This window comes from Siphateles boraxobius, unplaced genomic scaffold (genome assembly GCF_051911475.1).
Source record: "Siphateles boraxobius isolate OS27281-9 unplaced genomic scaffold, OSU_SipBor_1 11, whole genome shotgun sequence".
NCBI lineage: Eukaryota > Metazoa > Chordata > Actinopteri > Cypriniformes > Leuciscidae > Siphateles > Siphateles boraxobius.
In genome coordinates, this window is record NW_027508711.1 from 15,848,343 (window position 1) to 15,869,474 (window position 21,132).

At 45.4% G+C, this 21,132-nt stretch overlaps 1 protein-coding gene across 1 annotated transcript in view; it reads right to left on the bottom strand.

Moving 5' to 3' along the window:
* gabra3 (gamma-aminobutyric acid type A receptor subunit alpha3) overlaps positions 1-21,132 on the bottom strand; it is a 725,881-nt gene that overhangs the window by 176,625 nt on the left and 528,124 nt on the right. The window contains exon 8 of the mRNA XM_077197385.1: positions 16,921-17,073. Coding sequence (XP_077053500.1) covers positions 16,921-17,073 — 153 coding nt within the window. The remainder of the gene's footprint in view (positions 1-16,920; positions 17,074-21,132) is intronic.

Sequence of the window (21,132 nt, forward strand, 5' to 3'; positions counted from 1 at the left end):
CCGGCGAACCCTCTCCAGAACTCCTGGGAGCAGAGCGATCGGGGGAAAAGCGTACAAGCGTGACCTCGGCCACGGATGTACCATCGCATCCAACCCCAGCGGGGCTGGATGGCTGAGAGAGAACCACAGCGGGCAGTGTGATGTTTCTCGAGAAGCAAATAGGTCTACCTCGGCAAGACCGAAATGTTTCCATAGGAGTTCCACCACCTCGGGGTGAAGACTCCATTCCCCGGGCCTCGGCCCCTGTCTTAACAGGATGTCTGCCCCCTGATTTAAATACCCCGGGAGATAAAAGCTCTCAGAGAAAGAATTTTCCCCTGGGACCATAGAAGGATCTGAAGTGCCAGTTTGTAAAGCGGGCGAGAACGCAAACCCCCCTGATGGTTGATATAAGAAACCACCGATGTGTTGTCTGTCTGGACAAGAACATGGTGGCCCCTTAGGTCTGGGAGGAAGTGTTTCAGAGCCTGAAACACCGCCAACATCTCTAGGCAGTTTAAGTGCCACAGACGATGATGGTCCTCCCACAGACCCTGAGCCCACCCGTGAGAGAGGCATCTGTCATTAGCATAACGCGACGACAAGGAGCTCCTAACACAGGGCCTTGGGACAGAAACCAAGGATCTTTCCACATGATCAGGGCGTGATGACACCGTCGCAAACTCACGATCATGCGAAGCGGATTTCCCCTCGGGGAGAATCCCTTGGTCCTGAGCCACCACTGTAACAGTCTCATGTGCAAGAGGCCAAGAGGTATCACGTTGGACGCAGCTGCCATGAGACCTAGCAGTCTCTGGAACTGTTTTACAGTGGATGACTGGCCTAGCTTGACCTGATCTACTGCAGCGAGAATCAAAGCAATACGAGCAGGTTACAATCGTGCCTGCATCGTCGTTGAATCCCACACTACACCTAGAAAAGTGGTTCTCTGTAATGGAGAAAGAACACTCTTTTTGGCGTTGAGCCTCAGCCCCAGTCACTTGATATGAGCAAGAACGACATCTCGGTGCCGAACCGCCTGTTGTTCCGATTGAGCTAGAATCAAGCAATCGTCTATATAGTACAGAAAGCGGATGCCCTGTAACCTCAGCGGGGCTATAGCAGCATCCGTACACTTCGTGAATGTTCGGGGTGACAGTGCTAGGCCGAACGGAAGAACCCGATATTGGTACGCTTCGCCCCCGAAAGCGAACCTCAGGAACTTCCTGTGTTGAGGGAGGATAGATACATGGAAGTAAACGTCCTTTAGATCTATCATGACAAACCAGTCCTCGGATCTGATTTGAACATCCCCAGTGACAGACACAGCGCCCTGTAACGTACTGGCAGGGAACAGCTGGTCTGGGCACTCCACAACCCTCCTCGGAGGGGGCGAGCGTCCCTCGGGAAATCGCTCGCCGAGTCTCTCTACGCCCTGTGAAGGCAAGGTTAGTAGAGCAGACCACTGAGGGCATCGGAAAAGACAGGGCACCGTGTTCTTGTGCAGTGAACTCAGGTCTTTCACGATAGGGACCACCCTCAGAACCCTGACGTTCAGCACGTCAGGATTTTTTTTTTTTTCGATGAAGTAGTATCCTAACTCCCTGCTGGGTGGGGGACCCATTCCGCCAGGAACTCTACTAAGGGAACCAGCCTCTCGAGGCTGGCCTCCGGATGAACATCCCGAGTGACAGACACAGCGCCCTGTAACATACTGGCAGGAAACAGCTGGTCTGAGCACTCCACAACCCTCCTTGGAGGGGGCGAGCGTCCCTCGGGAAATCGCTCGCCGAGTCTCTCTACGCCCTGTATAGGCAGGGTTAGTAGAACAGACCCCTGAGGGCATCGAGAAAGACAGGGCACCGTGTTTTTGTGCGGTGAACTCAAGTTTTTTCCCGATGGGGACCACCCTCAGAGTCCTGACGTTCAGCCCGTCAGGACTTTTTCGACGCGGCCTTTCTGGCGACAATGACTGTCCTCAGATCAGTCCTGCCCCGAGAAGGCCGCGCCGGAGAGCACCCCGCCTCGTCCCTCCAGTTTCTCTGCAGGGGGGCACGAGACGTGACACTCCGCTTCTGCTGTGCTCTTTTTGAAGACGAACTCGACGAAAGACTTTGCTCTGGTTGAACATTCTGCGTGACAGACACAGTGCCCTGTAACGGCGCACCGGCAGGGAACGACTGGTCTGAACACACTAGAACCCTCCTTAGAGGCGGCGAGCGTCCCTCGGGAAAGCACTCGCCAGACCCTTCTACGCCCTGTTTCGGCAGGGTTAGTAGGACGGGCCCCTGAGGGCGCCGGGAGAGACAGGGCACCCTTAAGGGAGGTGAACGCAAGTCTCTCTCGGCGGGGACCCCCCTCAGATTTCCTTTGAGCAGGTCGGCCTGAAAAGCCTGCATAAAAGTCATCGTATGCAAACATGCAGCCGCCTGCCGAGCCACCGAGTAAGCCTTCCCCACCAGCACAGAGGTATATATATTTATTTATTTATTTATTTATTTTTTGGTGGAAGAGCCGGTGCTTTAAGTGAAGACGATGAAGCAGGAGAGAGATAGCTCGCAAGCGTCTCCTCCGCCTACAGTATCGTCACATAACCAGCAGATTTAGCACCAACAATGTTACCATAAGCATTGGACTGATTTGTGTAAATTCTGCTTGAAACCGGTCTAACCCAGGTCTTTGAAAACTCAGCATGAAGATCTGGGAAGAACGGTAAGCACCGGCTAGAAGGTTGAGGTCGTGCAGACAGAAATCTATCATCTAGATTGCTTTTAATTCTAGAAACCTGTCTATCAGCTGGCCACTCGATACTGTTATTTATTTTTTTTTTTTAGCTTTTCAACAGCCCGAGATAATACATCCATCAAACCTTCTTCATTTGCAGTATAATGTGATAAACTAGTTTTCTCTGATAATAAAATTTCGACATCCAGCTCCTCAGAACTGGAAAATCTCAATTCAACATCATCATGTGCCTCCACCCGGGCAGAAGTAACCGCTGCAGCGCGTGCTTCCAGAGCCGGGTGAGAGGCACTAGATCTCGTCGGAGATATCTGAGATAGGGCGGAGCCCGTCTCAACGTCGCCAGCGAGATCCATCTGCGAGCCCCAAGACAAGCGCCGCCGCTCTGCCTCAACAGAAGCGGGACCCGAGCCTCGGGGAGCTCGCAGCAAATCACTCTCCTCGAAGAGCGATCGCCGCGAGCGCAGAGTTCTCAAGGGAAAACGCTCGCAATGCTGACAATCGACTCCCTCGAGAGCCGACTGGGCATTGCTGCACTCCCAAACAAGCCACACTTAGCTCGTGTGAATCCCCACCCGTGATGTGCCGAGTACAGGGGGGGAACACACTTCTTATACTGCTCGCTCATATTGGTTTTTTTATATAAAATATATATAGTGAAAACTCCTGACAAAACAGACAAACACAATCGACAGATTCAGACACACACAGAGCTGCTGAAGTAACTAAAAGCTGGCGTGTTGTGTACTCAGGGGATATTTATAGCTTCCTGGTCGATGACGTCACTCGCCGTACGCTCATTCTCTCCATTGACTGATTTCATTCATGCTTCAGACGCGTCACGCTGAGGGCGTTCCCACTGCAATTTCACGCAGCGGTAGTCCCTGAAGGGGAACTGGTGTGCGAATGTGTGAAAAAAAGTTTTGAAACTCTGAAAACAGAGTTTTGTAGGCTTGCAAAGTGGTAAAAAAAATTAAATCTCTGCAAACATAATTTTGTTTTTGAGTTTTCCTTCTTCAGAAGTGCAACACTCTTTTTTACGTGTTGTGCAATCATTTTTTCAGAGTTTCGAATTTGTCACTGTTCTTCCAGTGTTTAGTTTGTTTTCCAGATTTGAAACCTTGTAAATGGTGATCTGAAAACTGGTGTGCGAATAGGTGAAAAAAGAGTGAAAAGACTCGCGAAAGAGTGACTAATAATTTCAGTCGTGACTTCATGTACCTTATGCGATGTTGCGCGCATTGTGATTGGACTCTACGTCAGCAGACAGCAAAGCATTGGCCAAGAGCAGAAGGCCCTCCCTCCAGGCTTTTTTTTAAGTTGCGAGGAAAGCTTAATTTTCGCTCAGTCTGAGTTTCAGAGTTTCAGAGCAGAGAGCGTGACAAAGCTGCCACAAATCACGTGAGTCGCAAGCTCGCAACTGTGTGGGTGTATCTCCGCAAAGTGGGTGTTGTAAACTCAGCTCTGAAAAAATAGTCTGCAATAGGAGTGCAAATGTAATGTAATGTGATAAGTTTTGCCCTTTCGAACCTCAGTTTTCAGAGTTTAAAAACTTTTTTTCATCTATTCGCACACCAGTTTTCAGATAACCATTTACAAGGTTTCAAATCTGGAAAACAAACTAAACACTGGGCGAACAGTGACATTCGAAACTCTGAAAAAATTATTGCGCAACACCGTAAAAAAGAGTGTTGCACTTCTGAAGAAGGAAAACTCAAAAACAAAATTATGTTTGCAGAGATTTACATTTTTTTTACCACTTTGCAAGCCTGCAAAACTCTGTTTTCAGAGTTTCAAAACTTTTTTTCACACATTCGCACACCAGTTTTCAGATCACCATTTACAAGGTTTCAAACCTGGAAAACAAACTAATACAGTGGGAGAACACTGACAAATTTGAAACTCTCAAAATTTGTTTGCACAACATTGTAAATTTTTTTTTGCAGTTCTGAAGAAGGAAATCTCAAAAACAACATAATGTTTAAAGAGATATTTTTATTTTTTTACATTTTGCAAGCTTGCAAATCGTCTCGGGTTATGAGTATAACCCTTGTTCCCTGAGAAGGGAACGAGACACTGCGTCGAGAATCGACACTTTGGGGACGCTCCCTTAGCGTGCGCCTCTGAAGTAAGAATGAAACTAATCCAATCCTGATTGGTGTTGCGTCGTGATGTAACATGTGACGGCATAACCGGATGCATAAAAGTGACGCTGACACACACACACATCAGCTCCGCGATGAAGCAAGACGCTCTAAGGCCTCGAGGGGCGTGGCAGGACGACGCAGTGTCTCGTTCCCTTCTCAGGGAACAAGGGTTATAGTCATAACCCGAGACGTTCCCTTTCGAGGGAACTCAACACTGCGTCGAGAATCGACACTTTGGGGAACGAATGCCCACTAAGCCACGCACCGAAAACAGGCCTGCCCCGGAGTGAAACTGATTCAGGCCCTCAGCTAGGACAAGAGCACGTGTGCGCCAAGCGTACTAGGGAGGTGCAGACCATAGAACCTAACAAAAGTGTGTGGGGTAGCCCAACCGGCTGCCTCACAGATCTCCTTGATGGGAACTCCCGAAAGGAGGGCCCTAGAGGACGCCATGCCTCTAGTAGAATGAGCCGTAACGGCCAAAGGTGAAGGAAAATTCCGCACCTTGTAGGCCTACTTATGGTTTGTATAGCCGGGAGCCCCTAATAGGTGATCCAAAACACACTACAGTAGGTCCGACCTCCTCCAAGAAGAGGACCTCTCAAGGTAATACTCGGAACTCTGACTGGCAGAGCAAGGAACCTCTCCTTTTCTGCCGACACATGAGGTGGAGGATGAAATACTTGCAGGACCATGGACCTAGCCATGATAAATTGCACTTAAGGCACATAGCTGGGTCTCGGATGCAGGATGGCCTTAACTCCGCCGGGGGCACACCCCAAGCAAACGGGCGATAATGCCAGGGCTTGGAGATCTCCCAGTCTCTTTAAAGAAATAGCTAAGAGAAAGGCTATCTTGAACGTGAGGTCCTAGGCGAAGCCGACTGGAGGTATTCGAAGGGAGCCAGGGATAGCCCTTCGAGAACCACCGCCAGGTCCCAGGAAGGAACCCTGGACCTGACTGTCGGTCTCATCCTCCAATACCATGGAGAAATAGTATGACCAGTTGGTGCCTCCCTAAAGGCCCAACATATAGTGGTGCATGGAACGCCGCAATGGCAGCCACGTACACCCTGCGTGTGGAAGGGGAGAGATTCGCAGAGAAACAATCTTGAACAAACTCCAGAACTGAAGCCATTGGGCAGTTAACTGGGTCTAACTCAAGTTCTCTACACCAAGTAGAAAAATATTTCACTTGAGGCCATATAATCTCCTAGTAGACGGAGCCCTAGAGATAAGTATGGTTTCGACCACCCCAGATGATAGACCAGCATCTAGGTACTGAGCCCAGCTCTGGATGAGGATGGAATATAGTGCCCTCCGCCTGAGACAACAGACCCCTCCTCAGAGGAATCTGCCATGGCGGAGCTATCAGGGGTGAAATTAAGTCTGAAAACCATACTCGGGCTGGCCAAAACAGGGCTATCAGAAGAAGACTGATGCCCTCCTGACGGACCCTCTCCAGGACCCCCGGGAGCGGAGCGATCGGGGGGAAAAGCGTACAGGCGAAGCCTCGGCCAGGCCTGTACCATGGCATCCAACCCCAGCGGGGCTGGATGAGTGAGGGAGAACCAAAGTGGACAGTGGGATGGACGTCCCTCGAGACGCAAACAGATCCACTTCCACTGGTCCAAACCTCTGCCATATGAACTCCACCACCTCTGGATGGAGTCTCCATTCCCCGGGCCTCAGCCCCTGCCTCGACAGGATGTCCGCTCCCTGATTCAGATCCCCCGGGACATATATTGCTCTTATAGATAATATTTTCCCTTGGGGCCATAAAATGATCTGATGCGCCAATCTGGATAGAGGGCGCGATCTGAGTGTTCTTTGTCGGTTTAGATAAGCTACCACTGAGACGTGGTAACCTTTGATGTCTGTGAGGAAGCTCCTCAGAGCCCTGAACACAGCCAACATCTCTAGGCAATTTATATGCCAAGAATGATGATGGTCCTGCCACAGACCCCTGGCAAAGCGGCCGTCCGAGACAGCGCCCCAGCCAGCGAGGGAAGCGTCTGTCGAAACAGTTTCCCGGCGTCATGACGCCCCTACCACTAGCCCTTGGGACAAGAACCAAGGTTTCTTCCATATTAATAGGGAACGAAGGCATCTGCGCGTAACCTTTATTATATGGAACGGATTCCCCTTGGGGAAAAACCCCTTGGCTTTGAGCCACCACTGAAGGGGCCTCATGTGAAACAGGCCCAAAGGAATTATGTTGGATGCCGCTGTTATGAGGCCCAGCAGTCTTTGAAACTGCTTTACAGTGATGGCCTGGCCTAGCTTTATCCCGGACACCATGGCCAGGATGGATTCGATACGAGCGGGAGACATACGTGCCCGCATCGTAACCGAATTCTATACCACGCCCAGAAGAGTAGTCTTCTGAGCTGGGTCCAACACATTTTTCTTAGTGTTGAGCCTCAACCCCCGGTTCTGAATGTTGCCAAGGACGACATCTCGATGCCGAACTGCCATTTCTCGAGACTGGGCCAATATGAGCCAGTCGCCGATGTAATTCAGTATACGGATGCCCTGAAGCCTCAGTGGAGCCAGAGCCGCATCCATACACTTTGTGAACGTGCGGGGAGAGAGTGCTAGGCCGAACGGAAGAACCCGATATTGGTATGCTTCGCCCCCGAAAGCAACCTCAGGAACCTCCTGTGACATGGAAGGATGGAGACATGAAATAAGAGTCTTTTAGATCCATCGTGACAAACCAGTCCTCGGATCTGATATGGCTCACGATAATGGGAATAGTAAGCATTTTGAACCTGAATCTACTCAAAGAACGATTCAAAAGCCCTAGATCTAAAATTGGCCTCAGTTCGCCATCCTTCTTTGGAACTATAAAGTACCGGCTGTAAAACCCGGACTCTCTGTCTGGTAGGGGAACACATTCTATGGCCCCTAAATTCCAGTAGAGTCTGTACCTCTTGTTCCATAACCCGAGCCTGTTCTGGAATCACTGCAGTCGGTACCACCCCAGCAAACTAGGGAGGTCGGGCACCGAACTGCAATCTGTACCCATAGAGATATATTCTGAAGGCGTTGCCATTCTTCTACAAAATCTACTAAGGGAACCAGCCCCTCGAGACTGGCCTCGGGTGTTTTCCGAGCACTATTCTCGACTTCCTGAAGCGGAGGACCGGCAGGATAAAAGTCGATACAGATTTTGTGACCATAGTCGGTGCCCTGTTGCAAGCTTTTGGGGCGAACGCCACGGAGTGCGTTCGCTGGAAATCGATGCGGCCCGAAGCACCAAAGACGGCGTGACAACATCTTCTACCCTGAGGGCACCTGCTGCTAGAACAACCTCGATTGTTCCACAGCGGGGGGGCAGCCCTCAGAGGTCCTACAATTAGGACCTTTTCGCCTGAAGGACGGCCTTCAGGTCACCCTTCTGGCTGGAGGACTTCGGTTGAGAGTGCTTCCTCTGTTTGCCAAACTCCCGCAGGAGGGCCTCTAGAGGCAACGCTCTCTTTTTTTTTTTTTTTGCTTCCTGAAACCTGTCAACGACTGTAGTGACAGCGTTGGAAAACAGGCCAGAAGGAGATAGCGGAGCGGCCAACAGGAAACATTTGCCTCACTTAGATCTTTAAGAAGATCGGCCTGGTACGCCTGCAAAATCGTCCTAGAGTGCAGACACGCACCAGCCTGACCTTTTCTTTTCTAAATATTTTACCAAAGGAACCAGGCTCTCGAGCCTGGCTTCGGGTATTAATCGGGTTTCGTTCTCGACCCCCTGAAGCGGGTTTCCGGAAGGGCTGGACCGAAAAAGATTCTCGATTGGCGAACGCGAATGCTGCCTGGCCGCAAAAATGTGGGGCGGACAGTGCAGCCTGCGTTCGCTGGAAACCAATGTGTCCCGAAACGTTTTTAACGGCGGAAGAGCAACATCGATTTCCTGCACCATATAAGCCCAGCCAACCAGTGCAGAGGTGTCCCTGCACGGTTTGTTGGGCAGCGCAGGGGCTTAAAGTGAAGATGCCGGATCAGGAGAAAGATAGCACTCTAAAGCTTCCTCCATCTGCGGCAACTTGCCATACCCCGACTCTCTCGCACCCACCACATTCGAATAAACATATAATGAATGTGGTGAGATACCTAAAGAATGGGGTTTTTCCCAGGATCTACACATATATATTTATATTTTTATAAAGATCTGGGAAAAACAGTAAGCCCCGGCCCTGAGGTTGTGAACGGTGCTGCAGGAATCTCTCGTCTAGTTCATTTTGACGGGGATCATCCTGCTTATTTTGTGGCCAGCAAATATATTTTATATATATAAATATATTTATTTATATATTTATTTAGTCTGGCCACCGCACGCATCACAACCTCCACGAGCTCTACATAAGCAGAAACATAACCCGGCGAGTGTGACTCATGTTGGTCATTCCCGATGCTGAGCTCATCTACTTCCTTATAAACAGATAGCTCGAGCACTGGGCACTCGTCACGGGCAGAAGAAGCCGCATCGCGGGCTTCTGCGTCGTGAACGAGTGTCATAGAATCTGCGGATGATGAGAGAAAACGTGCCTCAGCAGTCTCGTTCTCATCCGCGAGATCCTTCTGCGATCTCCACGATCTAAGCCGTCGCGCCGCCTCAATGGACGCGGGACCCGAACCGCGGGGATCGTGAGCCTGGCCATCATCAGGAAATAATATAGCTAAGCGGGAGCGCAGCACTCTAATAGGAAGTGCTTCACAGTGTGCACAGGCAGCCCTCTCGAGAGCTGACAGTGCGTGCTGCGCCCCTAAACAATACACACACACACAGCTGATGCATGTCCCCACCCGTGGCATATATATTATCTTGGGCAGGGGTGCACACACTTAGTGTATTGTTCACTCGCCATAATACAGAGCTTTGCACAGACAAACAACACCAAATAAGACAGACAGTTTCACAGAGAGCGCTTGCTGAAGAGCTAAAGCTGATGTGTGTGTGTGTCAGCGTCACTTTTATGCATCCGGTTATGCCGTCACATGTTACATCACGACGCAACACCAATCAGGATTGGATTAGTTTCATTCTTACTTCAGAGGCGCACGCTAAGGGAGCGTCCCCAAAGTGTCGATTCTCGACGCAGTGTTGAGTTCCCTCGAAAGGGAACTTATGTTTCGATCTTGCAAAACTTTTTTTTGTAAGATTTTGAGTTTTCGAACACTTAGTTTCAACCTTTCAGAACTTTATTTTCAGTTTTGAATCATGGCAGGATATTAATCCCATAAAGTCCCGGCCACTTCCAGTGTCATCAGTTCACCGAAAATGGCTCTAATAAATGCTCGTTCCCTGGCAAACAAGATCTTCTGTTGAATGATTTTTTCTCCACTGAATTTTAAATGACGGTCACTTTTTTCTTTTCTGAATTACTGAATCCTGGACACAGGTAGGAGATTTAAATCCTTTTTCTGAACTGGTCCCAAATGACTGCTCATTCTTTAATTCTCCCCGGCAAAATGGTCGAGGAGGCGGTTTGGTGACAGTCTTAAAACTTTATTCGCTGTCAGATGGTTTCTGGAATGGCCCCATTCTGTTAGTTGTTGTTGTATCCCCCTCCACACATGGTTAAAGATTTTATTACTGAATTTACTGAACTGATGGGGTACATCACTACAAATTATGATTATGTTTTTATTAGTTGGGAATTTTATTATCCATGTCTGCTGTCCATCTAGCTCCCTTTCGAAGGAGTTTCTAAGTATCATTGAGTCTTTTAACTTAGTGCAATGGATAAATGAGTCTACACATATACATGGTCACACCCTGGACCTAGTACGGATGATGTAATCAGCCGGATCCAGGCCGTATCCAGATCAGATGGTGGACCTGCGCCTAGACACGACCACAACGCATCCCTGAAGTGCCAACTAGACTCTCCGCTGTGAAGGCCTCATCGACATGACAGCCATCGGCACTGATCCTCAACAACCTCGTCCCCATACCGGCGAGATGACTCCGATCTTCAACCAGATGAACTGCATAATATAATGTTCCGATCCAATCTGACTTCTGACCTGTAATGCTGCCTGAATCATAATCATACACTGTTCGTTCGTTGGCCAGAGGAGAACTGGCCCCCCGACTGACCCTGTTTTTTCGCCTTTCTTCTCCTTTGTCGCCATTGGCTTTTGGCTTGCTTAGTTGGGGCCATTTAATTCTATATTTAACAAAATCATTACAACATTATTTTCCTGTTATATCTGTAAAGCTGCTTTGAAACAATCTGCATTGTAAAAAGCTCTATATAAATAAAGGTGATTTGACTTGACTTAAACGAGAGAAAGCCAACTCAGTCAAACATTATGATTATCAAGGCAGCCCTCTCTTTAGAGGGCCAAACGCTTGCCATCTAAATTATCTGGAGCTCAGATGAGGGAAGGCCTTAGTAAAATGACTCTCTAATTGAGAGGAGGCAAAGTTACTCACAGGTGATGTGTTTCGTTCTAATGGTACCCACCATGTAAAGAACCTCATAAATGACACTTAGTTGAGAGGAGGCATATAGTAAGGGTGTCACAATAAGCTTCCCTAAAAAATGGAAGCTCCAGGGCCCAAGTTCAATTTTGCCCCTTTCATATTTTTCTGATACGATGAACAAACATACCCTTATTCCCTTTTTAATAGAGAGCTGAGGTTGCTATAACTTTTTCACTGTGTTTAAAGGGCACCTATTATGCAAAATTCACTTTTACATGGTGTTTGAACATAAATGTGTGTGAGCAAAACCACCCTAGAATGATAAAAATCCACCCAGTGTTTTTTTTACAATCTCAATAAATCATAAGCACTGTCTCAGAACGAGCTGTTCTAAGATCCGGTGCAATTTGACGTAAAATTGCGCAAGCCCCACCGACGTGGTTTGATTGACACTGTGGTTTTGGCATAGACCCCGCTCTCGGTGATCTGTACACCATCCTCCATTGTTTCAACGACAGCCGGTGTTCTGACGATTTGTGCTGCCTTGTCGAAAATGTCTCCTAAGAAACATAAGTGTCCTGTTGTGGGATGTAATAATGTACATAGTAGTTTTCACTTACTTCCGACATCAGAGCCACTGAAAACGCAGTGGATGGATTTTATTTACGAAGGAAAGGCGCCACTTAAACTTCCAAAATACGTTTATGTTCGCGCGAATCATTTTCTGACTGACTGTTTTGTGAACGAGGGTCAATTCACAGCAGGTCTTGCTTCAAAGTTAATCCTCAAGTGTGGATCGTTGCCTACTGTTCGCGATCCAACGTCACCTCCAGTAGAAGTAAGTGTATTTTATGATTTTGAGCAATTAGTCATTTCAGTCGATGTCAGCCAATTCAGCAACAAATGCGTCTAAAGTTGTTGTCGTCGTCGTAGGACGTCTGTGTATTCAATTTAAACCTTGTTTGTATAGTGTGTAACCACACGTTTATAAATATTTTTTAAAATATATTGTTTTAAAAACTGTGCATGTTTTCTGTAAAGACATCAAAATTGCTATGTTTATACAAAGGCCAGCACATCGACACGAAGCTGTAGAACGAGGGATATTGGCGTGCAGACAGAAACATCACATAAATGTAATTTCGTTTGTACGTTGCAAACGTTATCACAGTATTTGTGTTTGTAGTTTCAAAAAGTTGCGCCAATGTTATCACAGTTTGTGTGTGTCTGTGTGTGTGTTGCACATCCATATTTGCAAAGGGGACGCGATTACAACTCTATAAGTACATAAATGTATCAAATAACTATTCCAAGACGTCCTGGTCCATTCTCATTTGTGTTTCTTCTGCCGGAGTCTCTTCATCATCTGGGTCATCTTCCGGTTCAAACATATACGGCTGAATGCCATACAAAACAGCGGGTCTCTCACTTTCAGCCATTCTGTTTCTACCGACTGTTTATTGCCATAGGTATGAAAGTTACGCCCTCATCCAAAGCCAGGGCGGGGATATGCCGCTCATTTACATTTAAGGTGGTACACACCAAAACAGCTATTTTTAAAACAGGCCCCAAAAATGACATTTTCAAATGGGTATTATAAATTAACTGTGGGGTATTTTGTGCTGAAACTTCACAAATACGTTCCGGGGACACCCGATACCAATATTACATCTTGTAAAAAGGGGCATAATAGATGCCCTTTAAGTGACCTGCAAAGCTCAACCTGTGTCTTCAAAAGAGGAGGCATTTATGTAAATAAGGCCTGCCATACCCTTACAGCCAGAAAGGGTGCACTCACTACCAAGCCCGGCGCCGGGCTTCCAAATGATGGAACACACTTATCATTGGCCCAGCCTCAGGCCTGATGTTATGAGCACCTATGGGGGAAGAAGGGCACAGAGGGAAGGAAAAAGGAAGAGGAGAAGGGTAGATGTGCAGACTCTCAGAGGGAGGTATCGCTTCACTGGTGCTGGGAACACCTGTGCTGGATCACTTCCCTCAAATCCTGCTTCCTTTTCCTCTGGTCGCGCCATCTCTGTGACCTACTCCTCCTCTGACGAGGTAACGATAGCCCTCTGGCCCTGTCTGTGATTCTCAATCCAGGACGGGCAAGGGGCCCCTAGGAGCAGAATGCATGATTTAAATGCCGCAAATGCGTCCTCACCTCTCTGAACTTTCCCATTACCGCCTGCACGGGATCATAGAAAAAAAAATCCCTTCTCTATCTCCCCGATATCCCCCAGGTTTAGCCACAGGTGTCTCTCCATTGCCACCATCGCCGCCATCAACCTACCGTGAAAATCCATGTCTGTGGTGTGGCGCAGCTCGGATACCGCATCAGGGGAAAAACCCTGATCCAAGTATTTCAGCAGATCAGCCTGGTAAGCTTGGAGCACTGCCATGGTGTGCAGTGAAGCACCAGTCTGACCTGCTGCCACGTATGCCCTGCCGCATATGCCCTGGTGTTCAAGCATGAAGTGTTCTTCAGCGGCTTGGTAGGCAGTGCCGGTGCTTTTAGAGTCAATGCACCCCCCACCCGCCATATAGTTTGCAAATGTCTCGTCGATCAGGGGCATTACTACGTATCCAAGTTTACAGCAGGCTGATGATTGTCACACCAATCAGAAATGGTCTAGTTTCACACATGCTTCAGACGTGCTTTATTATACGTTTTCTCCTGTTTATGTTAAGTAGGGAGGGAAGCTTTTGTACTTTTTGTTTATCATCAGATTTCCAGGTTAGTATTGCAAAATTAGTTAGCTTTGTTTTGTTATTTGTTTTGTCTTTGCCCCCTCCCGAAGCTTATGTTGCTCCTTATTTACTCTTGTTTAATAAATCTACTTTTACTGGTGACTGGGTACTCCAGGGATCTTATTGATAGGATTCCTGTTAATTATTGTGGGTATTTTCTTTCTATTGGAGTAGAGGTTTAATCTATTCGTAACAGCACGTTTGAAAAAAAGAAATCCCAAAATGACACAACCACCACCATAATCAGATAAAACAACAGTTGCAATACTTTTGGTTTTTTTTTTACCTTTCCTGTCCTGTCAGCATCACTTTTTGACTCGATTTCACTCCAGGTTTAGGTTAATCTTATCTGTAATTAATTAGGTGCTTGTGTAGTCGCTGAGGTAATTACAGGTCAAGCATGTGATTCCGGCACCGTCAAAACAGAATCTATCACTATCCAGGTTTGGGGCCTCTCAGGGAATGTACATGGTAAACTTTTAATCCTTGATGCAATCGTTTACTGAATGCTTCTCGCTGTTTCATGATGACAAATAAAAACAATGAAAAAACAAAAGCATCTCTACAAATTTAAGGCGCAGCATGTTTTAATGTAGTCTCAATTTAAACATCAACTCTATGTTGGATGTGATTGCGCAATAACTTGCAGAGCACATTTGTGCATTAAAGGGACACTTCACCCATTTGCATTAAAGTAATACCAGGTAACTTTTGCTCTCGGGGTCCCCCTACAGTTGGGAAACAGTATTGTCCTCTACTACTGTCGTAAACTCTGTCATCGTGCATTTGTTGACAACCATGATAGCCCTGAACACCGTAGGAGGTCACATGCAGGTGTTCTGCTTGCGTCGCGTGTGAAATGTCTTCATCCCAGGTACAGTGGCATATATTTCAGCATGTCATATGAATATAATTTCATGGGTTTTATTTTTTTTCTAACGACAAATGATCGCGATGATCACGTTTACAAGCCAGTGTCATTATAGTAGCCTAGTCTATTGGTTACCGTTTTACTGAATCTATATGATACTTCAATGCAATGTTTGAGTGGTATATAATAACCATGTATCGTCAATATTATAATATCAAGCTACCATAAATAAATCTCCAAATTTTACAAATCGATTTGCATTATAGCTTGAGGCAAGACAAATAATCATTACCTGATTCATGAAGATAAACGGAGGATAAGATAGCTTCCGTAACATAGTCAGGCAGACAAAAAAACACCCCAGACTACAGGGTGTCATTGGTTGTTGCGTTAAATGTTACCCAGATACCATAGGGCTATTTTCTGATTGGCTAACAACACCAGACGAACAACACCAGAGGAGACGCGCTTGAATTCATGCCTGTTCCACAGTGTGAGCGGCGCGGCCAGAGTTTTGGGCGCTGCGGCATATTAAATATATTACAAATAGTTTTTCAGCGTGAGAAATACAATGTGTGGCGGGAGAGCGTGACAAAAGACCGAAATGAGTGACTGTCACGCTCAATGCGTGACACTTACTTGACAGCCCTGCGATTTTAAGGAAGTGGGGGTGGAGGTGGAAGTGACGTATATGCCGTAAAGCAGTCGAGTTTTGTAGTTCTCTTTGTTCGCCGGTTACTACCCGAAACCCGAAGTTTAATAGTACGATTAAAAACGCTACAGACCCCGTCAGGCTATGGCAGACGTGTCATTCAACCTATTGTAAGTCGATGTACCATCACAAGAGACTTGGAAATATATTATGAAGGTTGAAAAGTTACCTGGTGTTACTTTAAGCTTTGTATCGTTAGAAACCCAGTCATATTTTTGAATGGTCGTGAATTATTCCCTCATTTTCCCCTGTGATGGCAGAAATAAGGATTTCAGTGTTGCAGTTCCTGCTTATAATGATGTAAAAATCGTCATTTTGCGTCATTCTAAGCAGGAAATGCCATATCTTTGTAGAGGGGTTGAGACTACAAACACTCGCTCCTCATTTTTCCAGGGGGTGGGACCCACTCAAACTACAGACCTATTACAGATCAGTTGGTGGGACTTGTAAATAAAAACAATATTCTCCATCTTGTTTGGAAGCTAAGCTAACAGGCACTGTGGAGCCAGATGTGAAGTTATGACAATGGCGAAATGTAGCTACTCAATATGATATGGAAGAAGAGGATTTTGAAAGTCTGATGCTTGAATCAGGTGCTCGTAGCTACTTTTATGAGTCGCAATATAGCGAAGAGCAGCTGCGGCTGATGGAGGAACAGGATGGAGAAGACGAGTAGTATGGACTGGCTCGAGCTGGGGCGGACTGGTGGTGCCTGTGCTCTCACCGTGCGCCTACGGACATAGAGATAGAGTCCGTCTGCTGCAAAGAATTTCAACGATGGCAATTTCTCCTGGACGAAATCTCTGAATCAGACGAGGACACGGACGTTTGTGTTGTGATGTGAACCATCCTAGTTTCGCACTATATATGTTCTGACTGAACATCCCGATATCATGCAATAATTCACCATTTCGAAAGAAATACAAATGAGGAATAATTCACTAATGAGTTTGCCACTAACTAGAAATTTTGTGTGAAATGAATTTCAAGCTCTAGTGGTAGCTAGCCTTGTAGACAGAAGAGTGATTTATCTGATAGGCGGATACCTCATAGACGCTGTTCTGGATTAGTGTGAGTGGCTTGCAGAGCTTTGCAATGTGTTGCATTGTGGGAGTTATTGTCTTGCATACAAAAGCACCCTAAAGTTACTTTCTGTCTTTCCTCGGTCAAGAAGGCACCAAATTCGAAATGTATTTTACATTTCGACTACACATATGAACCACTTTCAATAAAGATGAATGTTCCCACCGGTGAAATGCTCCTTTAAGAAACAATAGGGAAGAAAAGCTTACCAAAGACAGTGCGTGCTGGCACAGACTCCCGGTTCAGCCAGAAGGAGACCTGAGAGAGAATGACGGTCATTATGCAGGGGAGATACGTCTGGATCACGAAATAGCCAATTTTCCTTTTCAAATGGAAATATGTTGTCATCACTACATATTCTCCTAAATAAGAAATGAGAAAAAGAGAAGAGAGAGACCATAATAGAGATTAATTATTGATTATACATACATAGACTCAAATATTCCTTATTTATTTACAAAAAATATAATATAGTAAATAATATAGTAAAATATAATATAAAAATAATATACAGAGATGCGGTCTTGTGTTGGAGAGGAAAGTTAACTGCTTCCTTTCAAAGTGCCAACGATGGTGAAGGACTCAAGTGTTTTACCAGCATGGATAGGGCAGATTGGATGTTCTAACCTTAACAGCAGGAAGAATTTTACAGACAATTGACCAATACGAAAACCCTAACATTTAATTCTTTTTAAAGGTCTGAAGGAGCATGGAGAGCTGCGATTATGTCTTTAAAATCAGAAGTAGGATGGCCAATTTGCTATGTTTAAGTCACATAACATATGTTAAAAAAAATGTTAATCCAAAATAAAGGAAATATTATTTCTTAAGGTCGGTCTATGGTATATCAGTAGTAGTAGGAGACTTAAAGTCTACATTTTCTCTCATTTAATCTCCTTGCTGTCTAGAATAGACATATATTCAAAATATGAATTTCTTCTGAGTAGAAAAAAAAATATGCCTTGCAAAAATAAATAAATATATAATAATAATAATAATAATAATATATACACACACACACACTTTTTTGTTGTTGCAGCTTCATACTAAAATTCTTTACATTTATTTGTTTCCTCATTAATCTAAAGAAAATTGTATTGACTGTAAATGTCTGTGAGTGCCCCAGCCACCTAGACTTGAACCCATAAATTTGCAGATTTTTCCCTATGCTGCATTGCAATGCAATATTTAAAAACTGCATTGGCTCTCTGTTAAACATTGCATACATTTTAAAATAGTGCTGATTACTTACAAAGCACTAAATGGTTAGCTCCCCAGTACTTAAGCGAGCTCTTAACGCATTATAGTACTTCACGTCTATTGCGATCTCAAAATTCCGGCCAGTTGATAATACCTAGAATATCAAAATCGACTGCTGGTGGTAGCAGCATTTCCTATTTAGCACCTAAACTTTGGAACAGTCTTCCTAACATTGTCCGGGAAGCAGACACACTGTCAGTTTAAATCTAGATTAAAAACACATCTCTTCAACCTGGCACACGCATAGAACACTACATTCCTATTATTCAAATCACTTAAATGATAATTAGGCTGCATACATTTACATTTATTCATATAGCTGACGCTTTTATCCAAAGCGACTTACAATTGCTATGTCAGAGGTCGCACGCCTCTGGAACAACTTGGGGTTAAGTGTCTTGCTCAGGGACACATTGGTGTCTCACAGTGGATTCGAACACAGGTCTCTCACACCAAAGGCATGTGTCTTATACATTGCGCCAACACCACCCGGTGAGGATAAATTAGGACAGCCGGAACCGGGAACACTTCCTATAACACTTGATGTACTTGCTACTGTCACGGTTGTGGTGTAGATGAACACAGGCTGAGGCAAAAAGCTCCAATTCAAAGACTTACTCAAAAGCAACAACTAGTGATGTGACATTTGAACCGAGGCGTCGGAGCTTGTGTCGAGCAAAAATGGGCGTGCCAGATGAAGCCGCGATTCGAGGCTTGTGTTGTTAACGTGAAGATCACGTGACTAATGACAAACGAGGCCTCGGTTTGTGTGGATACGTCATCGGTTCGGTCTGAGTGTCGAAACTCGCGCCACCTTGTGGGTGTTATCAGGAGTAGTAAGCACTTGTAGTAGTGTTAGAGAGAGAACTCTCATTGTCGTTATTGTGTCATATATGTGTTAGGGCTGTATATTATTACATTATATCAGGTTAGAATTGTTATTAATAATAATTAATAATTGTTATTATTAATTATAGTAGCTATATTATAGTCTTGTTATATTAATTAGATAAGATTATTTGGATTGCTGGTAGATGTTTGGATCTGGACTTGACTGCTTTTTAATTTGGATTGCCCTTTTGGATTTGTTTGCTTTTTATGACATCTTCCTTTTTCATGGTAATGGAGCCAGAAAGAAAGAGGAGATCCTCCCCTGTCTGGGCTCAACAGAAGCATCAGTATCTTCATTTATACCCACTGGCACTGACATTCCCCTGCATCCTCTGTTCCTTGTGAAAGGATATTTTTCCAAGGCTGGAGAGGTTTTGTCCAAGAAGAGAAATTGTCTAAGCCCCAACACACTTCAAAAAAATTCATTTTCTCAATAAAAATCTAATTGTAATCCTTAATTCCTTCATCCACCCCAAACTGCAGTTTACTTTATTACACTCCCTCGAGTCCCTCCACCATAAGCACTGCACTCAACACAGTCACTTTTGTTGTTCATACTGTCACTATCCAATTTTTTTTTAAATAATTAATTAACTGTGTGTGTGACAGTTGTCTCTGTACAAGTAAATGCAGACAGAGAAAGATACACGTTTTATTTCATACCCAGGCAATGGACAAATGTCTGCGCAGATCTCTTTTTTATTGCAAATGAAAGACAGAGACATTAACAATGAGAAGAAGATGAATAAATAAAACAGAGCGGGAGGGGGGCGGGTCATTGATTCAGAATGAATTAATTTGCCTGCTATTTCTTTGCACAGTGGCTAGGTGTCGCTAGTGAGCAATGCTGAATGAAGCTTCGAGTAATGAACCTTTGGGTGAAGCAATGGGCTGTGAGGTCTCAGTGGTTCAGGAAGCCTCATCTTGCCATCACTAGCAACAACAAACAGGTACCGGCAGGCAGAGGGTACACTCACAAAACACAATAACATTACAAGAACCGACCAAGACTAACTGAACAGAAGGATACTAAATACAGATACTAATCAAACATAACAAGGTGAAGACAGGTGACACGGATGAAGATAACGATGAACAGGCTGGTAAGTGAGGGAGTGAGTTCAGGTGTGGAGACAAGGAGGATTCTGGGTAGTGTAGTGCAGACAAGGACAAACAGGTGCAGACGAGGACTGTGACAGCTACATCATAAAAATAATGGTATCTACTCTAATTTTAGTCTTTCTGTTTATTCCGAGGTTTCCTGTAATCAGCTGGATCTGGGCCGTATCCAGATCAGAGGCTGAACTTTGTCGCCATAGGCTTTTGGCTTGCTTAGTTGGGGACATTTAATTTTATATTTTACAATATTATTAGGGCCTGAGCACCGATGGTGTGAAGACCCTATTGGAATTGCTCTGTTTATTACAACATTATTTTCCTGTTATCTCTGTAAAGCTGCTTTAAAACAATCTGCATTGTAAAAAGTGCTTTATAAATAAAGGTGACTATGCCTCTTTTGTGTTGTCTTGGCTGTGTGCTTATAGTCACTGTCCTGTTGGAAGGCCAGCCTTTGGCCCGTCTAAGGTTGTGAGTTTTCTGAACCAGGTTTTTATTGGATATGTCTTGTCTCTGAAAAATAAGCCCAAAGCATGATACTACTACCACCATGCTTCACTGTTGGGATGGTGTTGTGCAGGTGATGAGCGATGGTTGGTTTCCTCCTTTGTAATTGATGATCAGTTGAAATTCACAGACTACATTGCTAGAACTGCCCGGTCCTGCAGATTTGCCCTTCACAACATTAGGAGGATCAGGCCCTTCCTTACAGAGCATGCTACACAACTCCTTGTCCAAGCACTTGTTTTATCCAGACTGGATTATTGTAATGCTCTCCTGGCTGGTCTTCCAGCTTGCTCTGTCAAACCTCTACAATTGATCCAGAATGCTGCAGCAAGAGCAGTCTTTAATGAGCCAAAGAGAGCACACGTCAATCCTCTCCTCACAAAATTGCACTGGTTGCCAGTTGCCGCTCGCATTAAATTCAAGGCACTGACGTTTGCCTACAGAACAACCACTGGCACTGCTCCCTATTACCTAAACTCATTACTTCAGACTTATGTGCCACCCAGAAACTTGCACTCTGCTAGCGAATGTCGTCTTGTGGTACCATCTCAAAGAGTCACAAAATCTCTTTCTCGGACCTTTACCATGACTGATCCCTTTTGGTGGAATGATCTGCCTAACTCAACCAGAGCTTCTGAGTCAGTAGC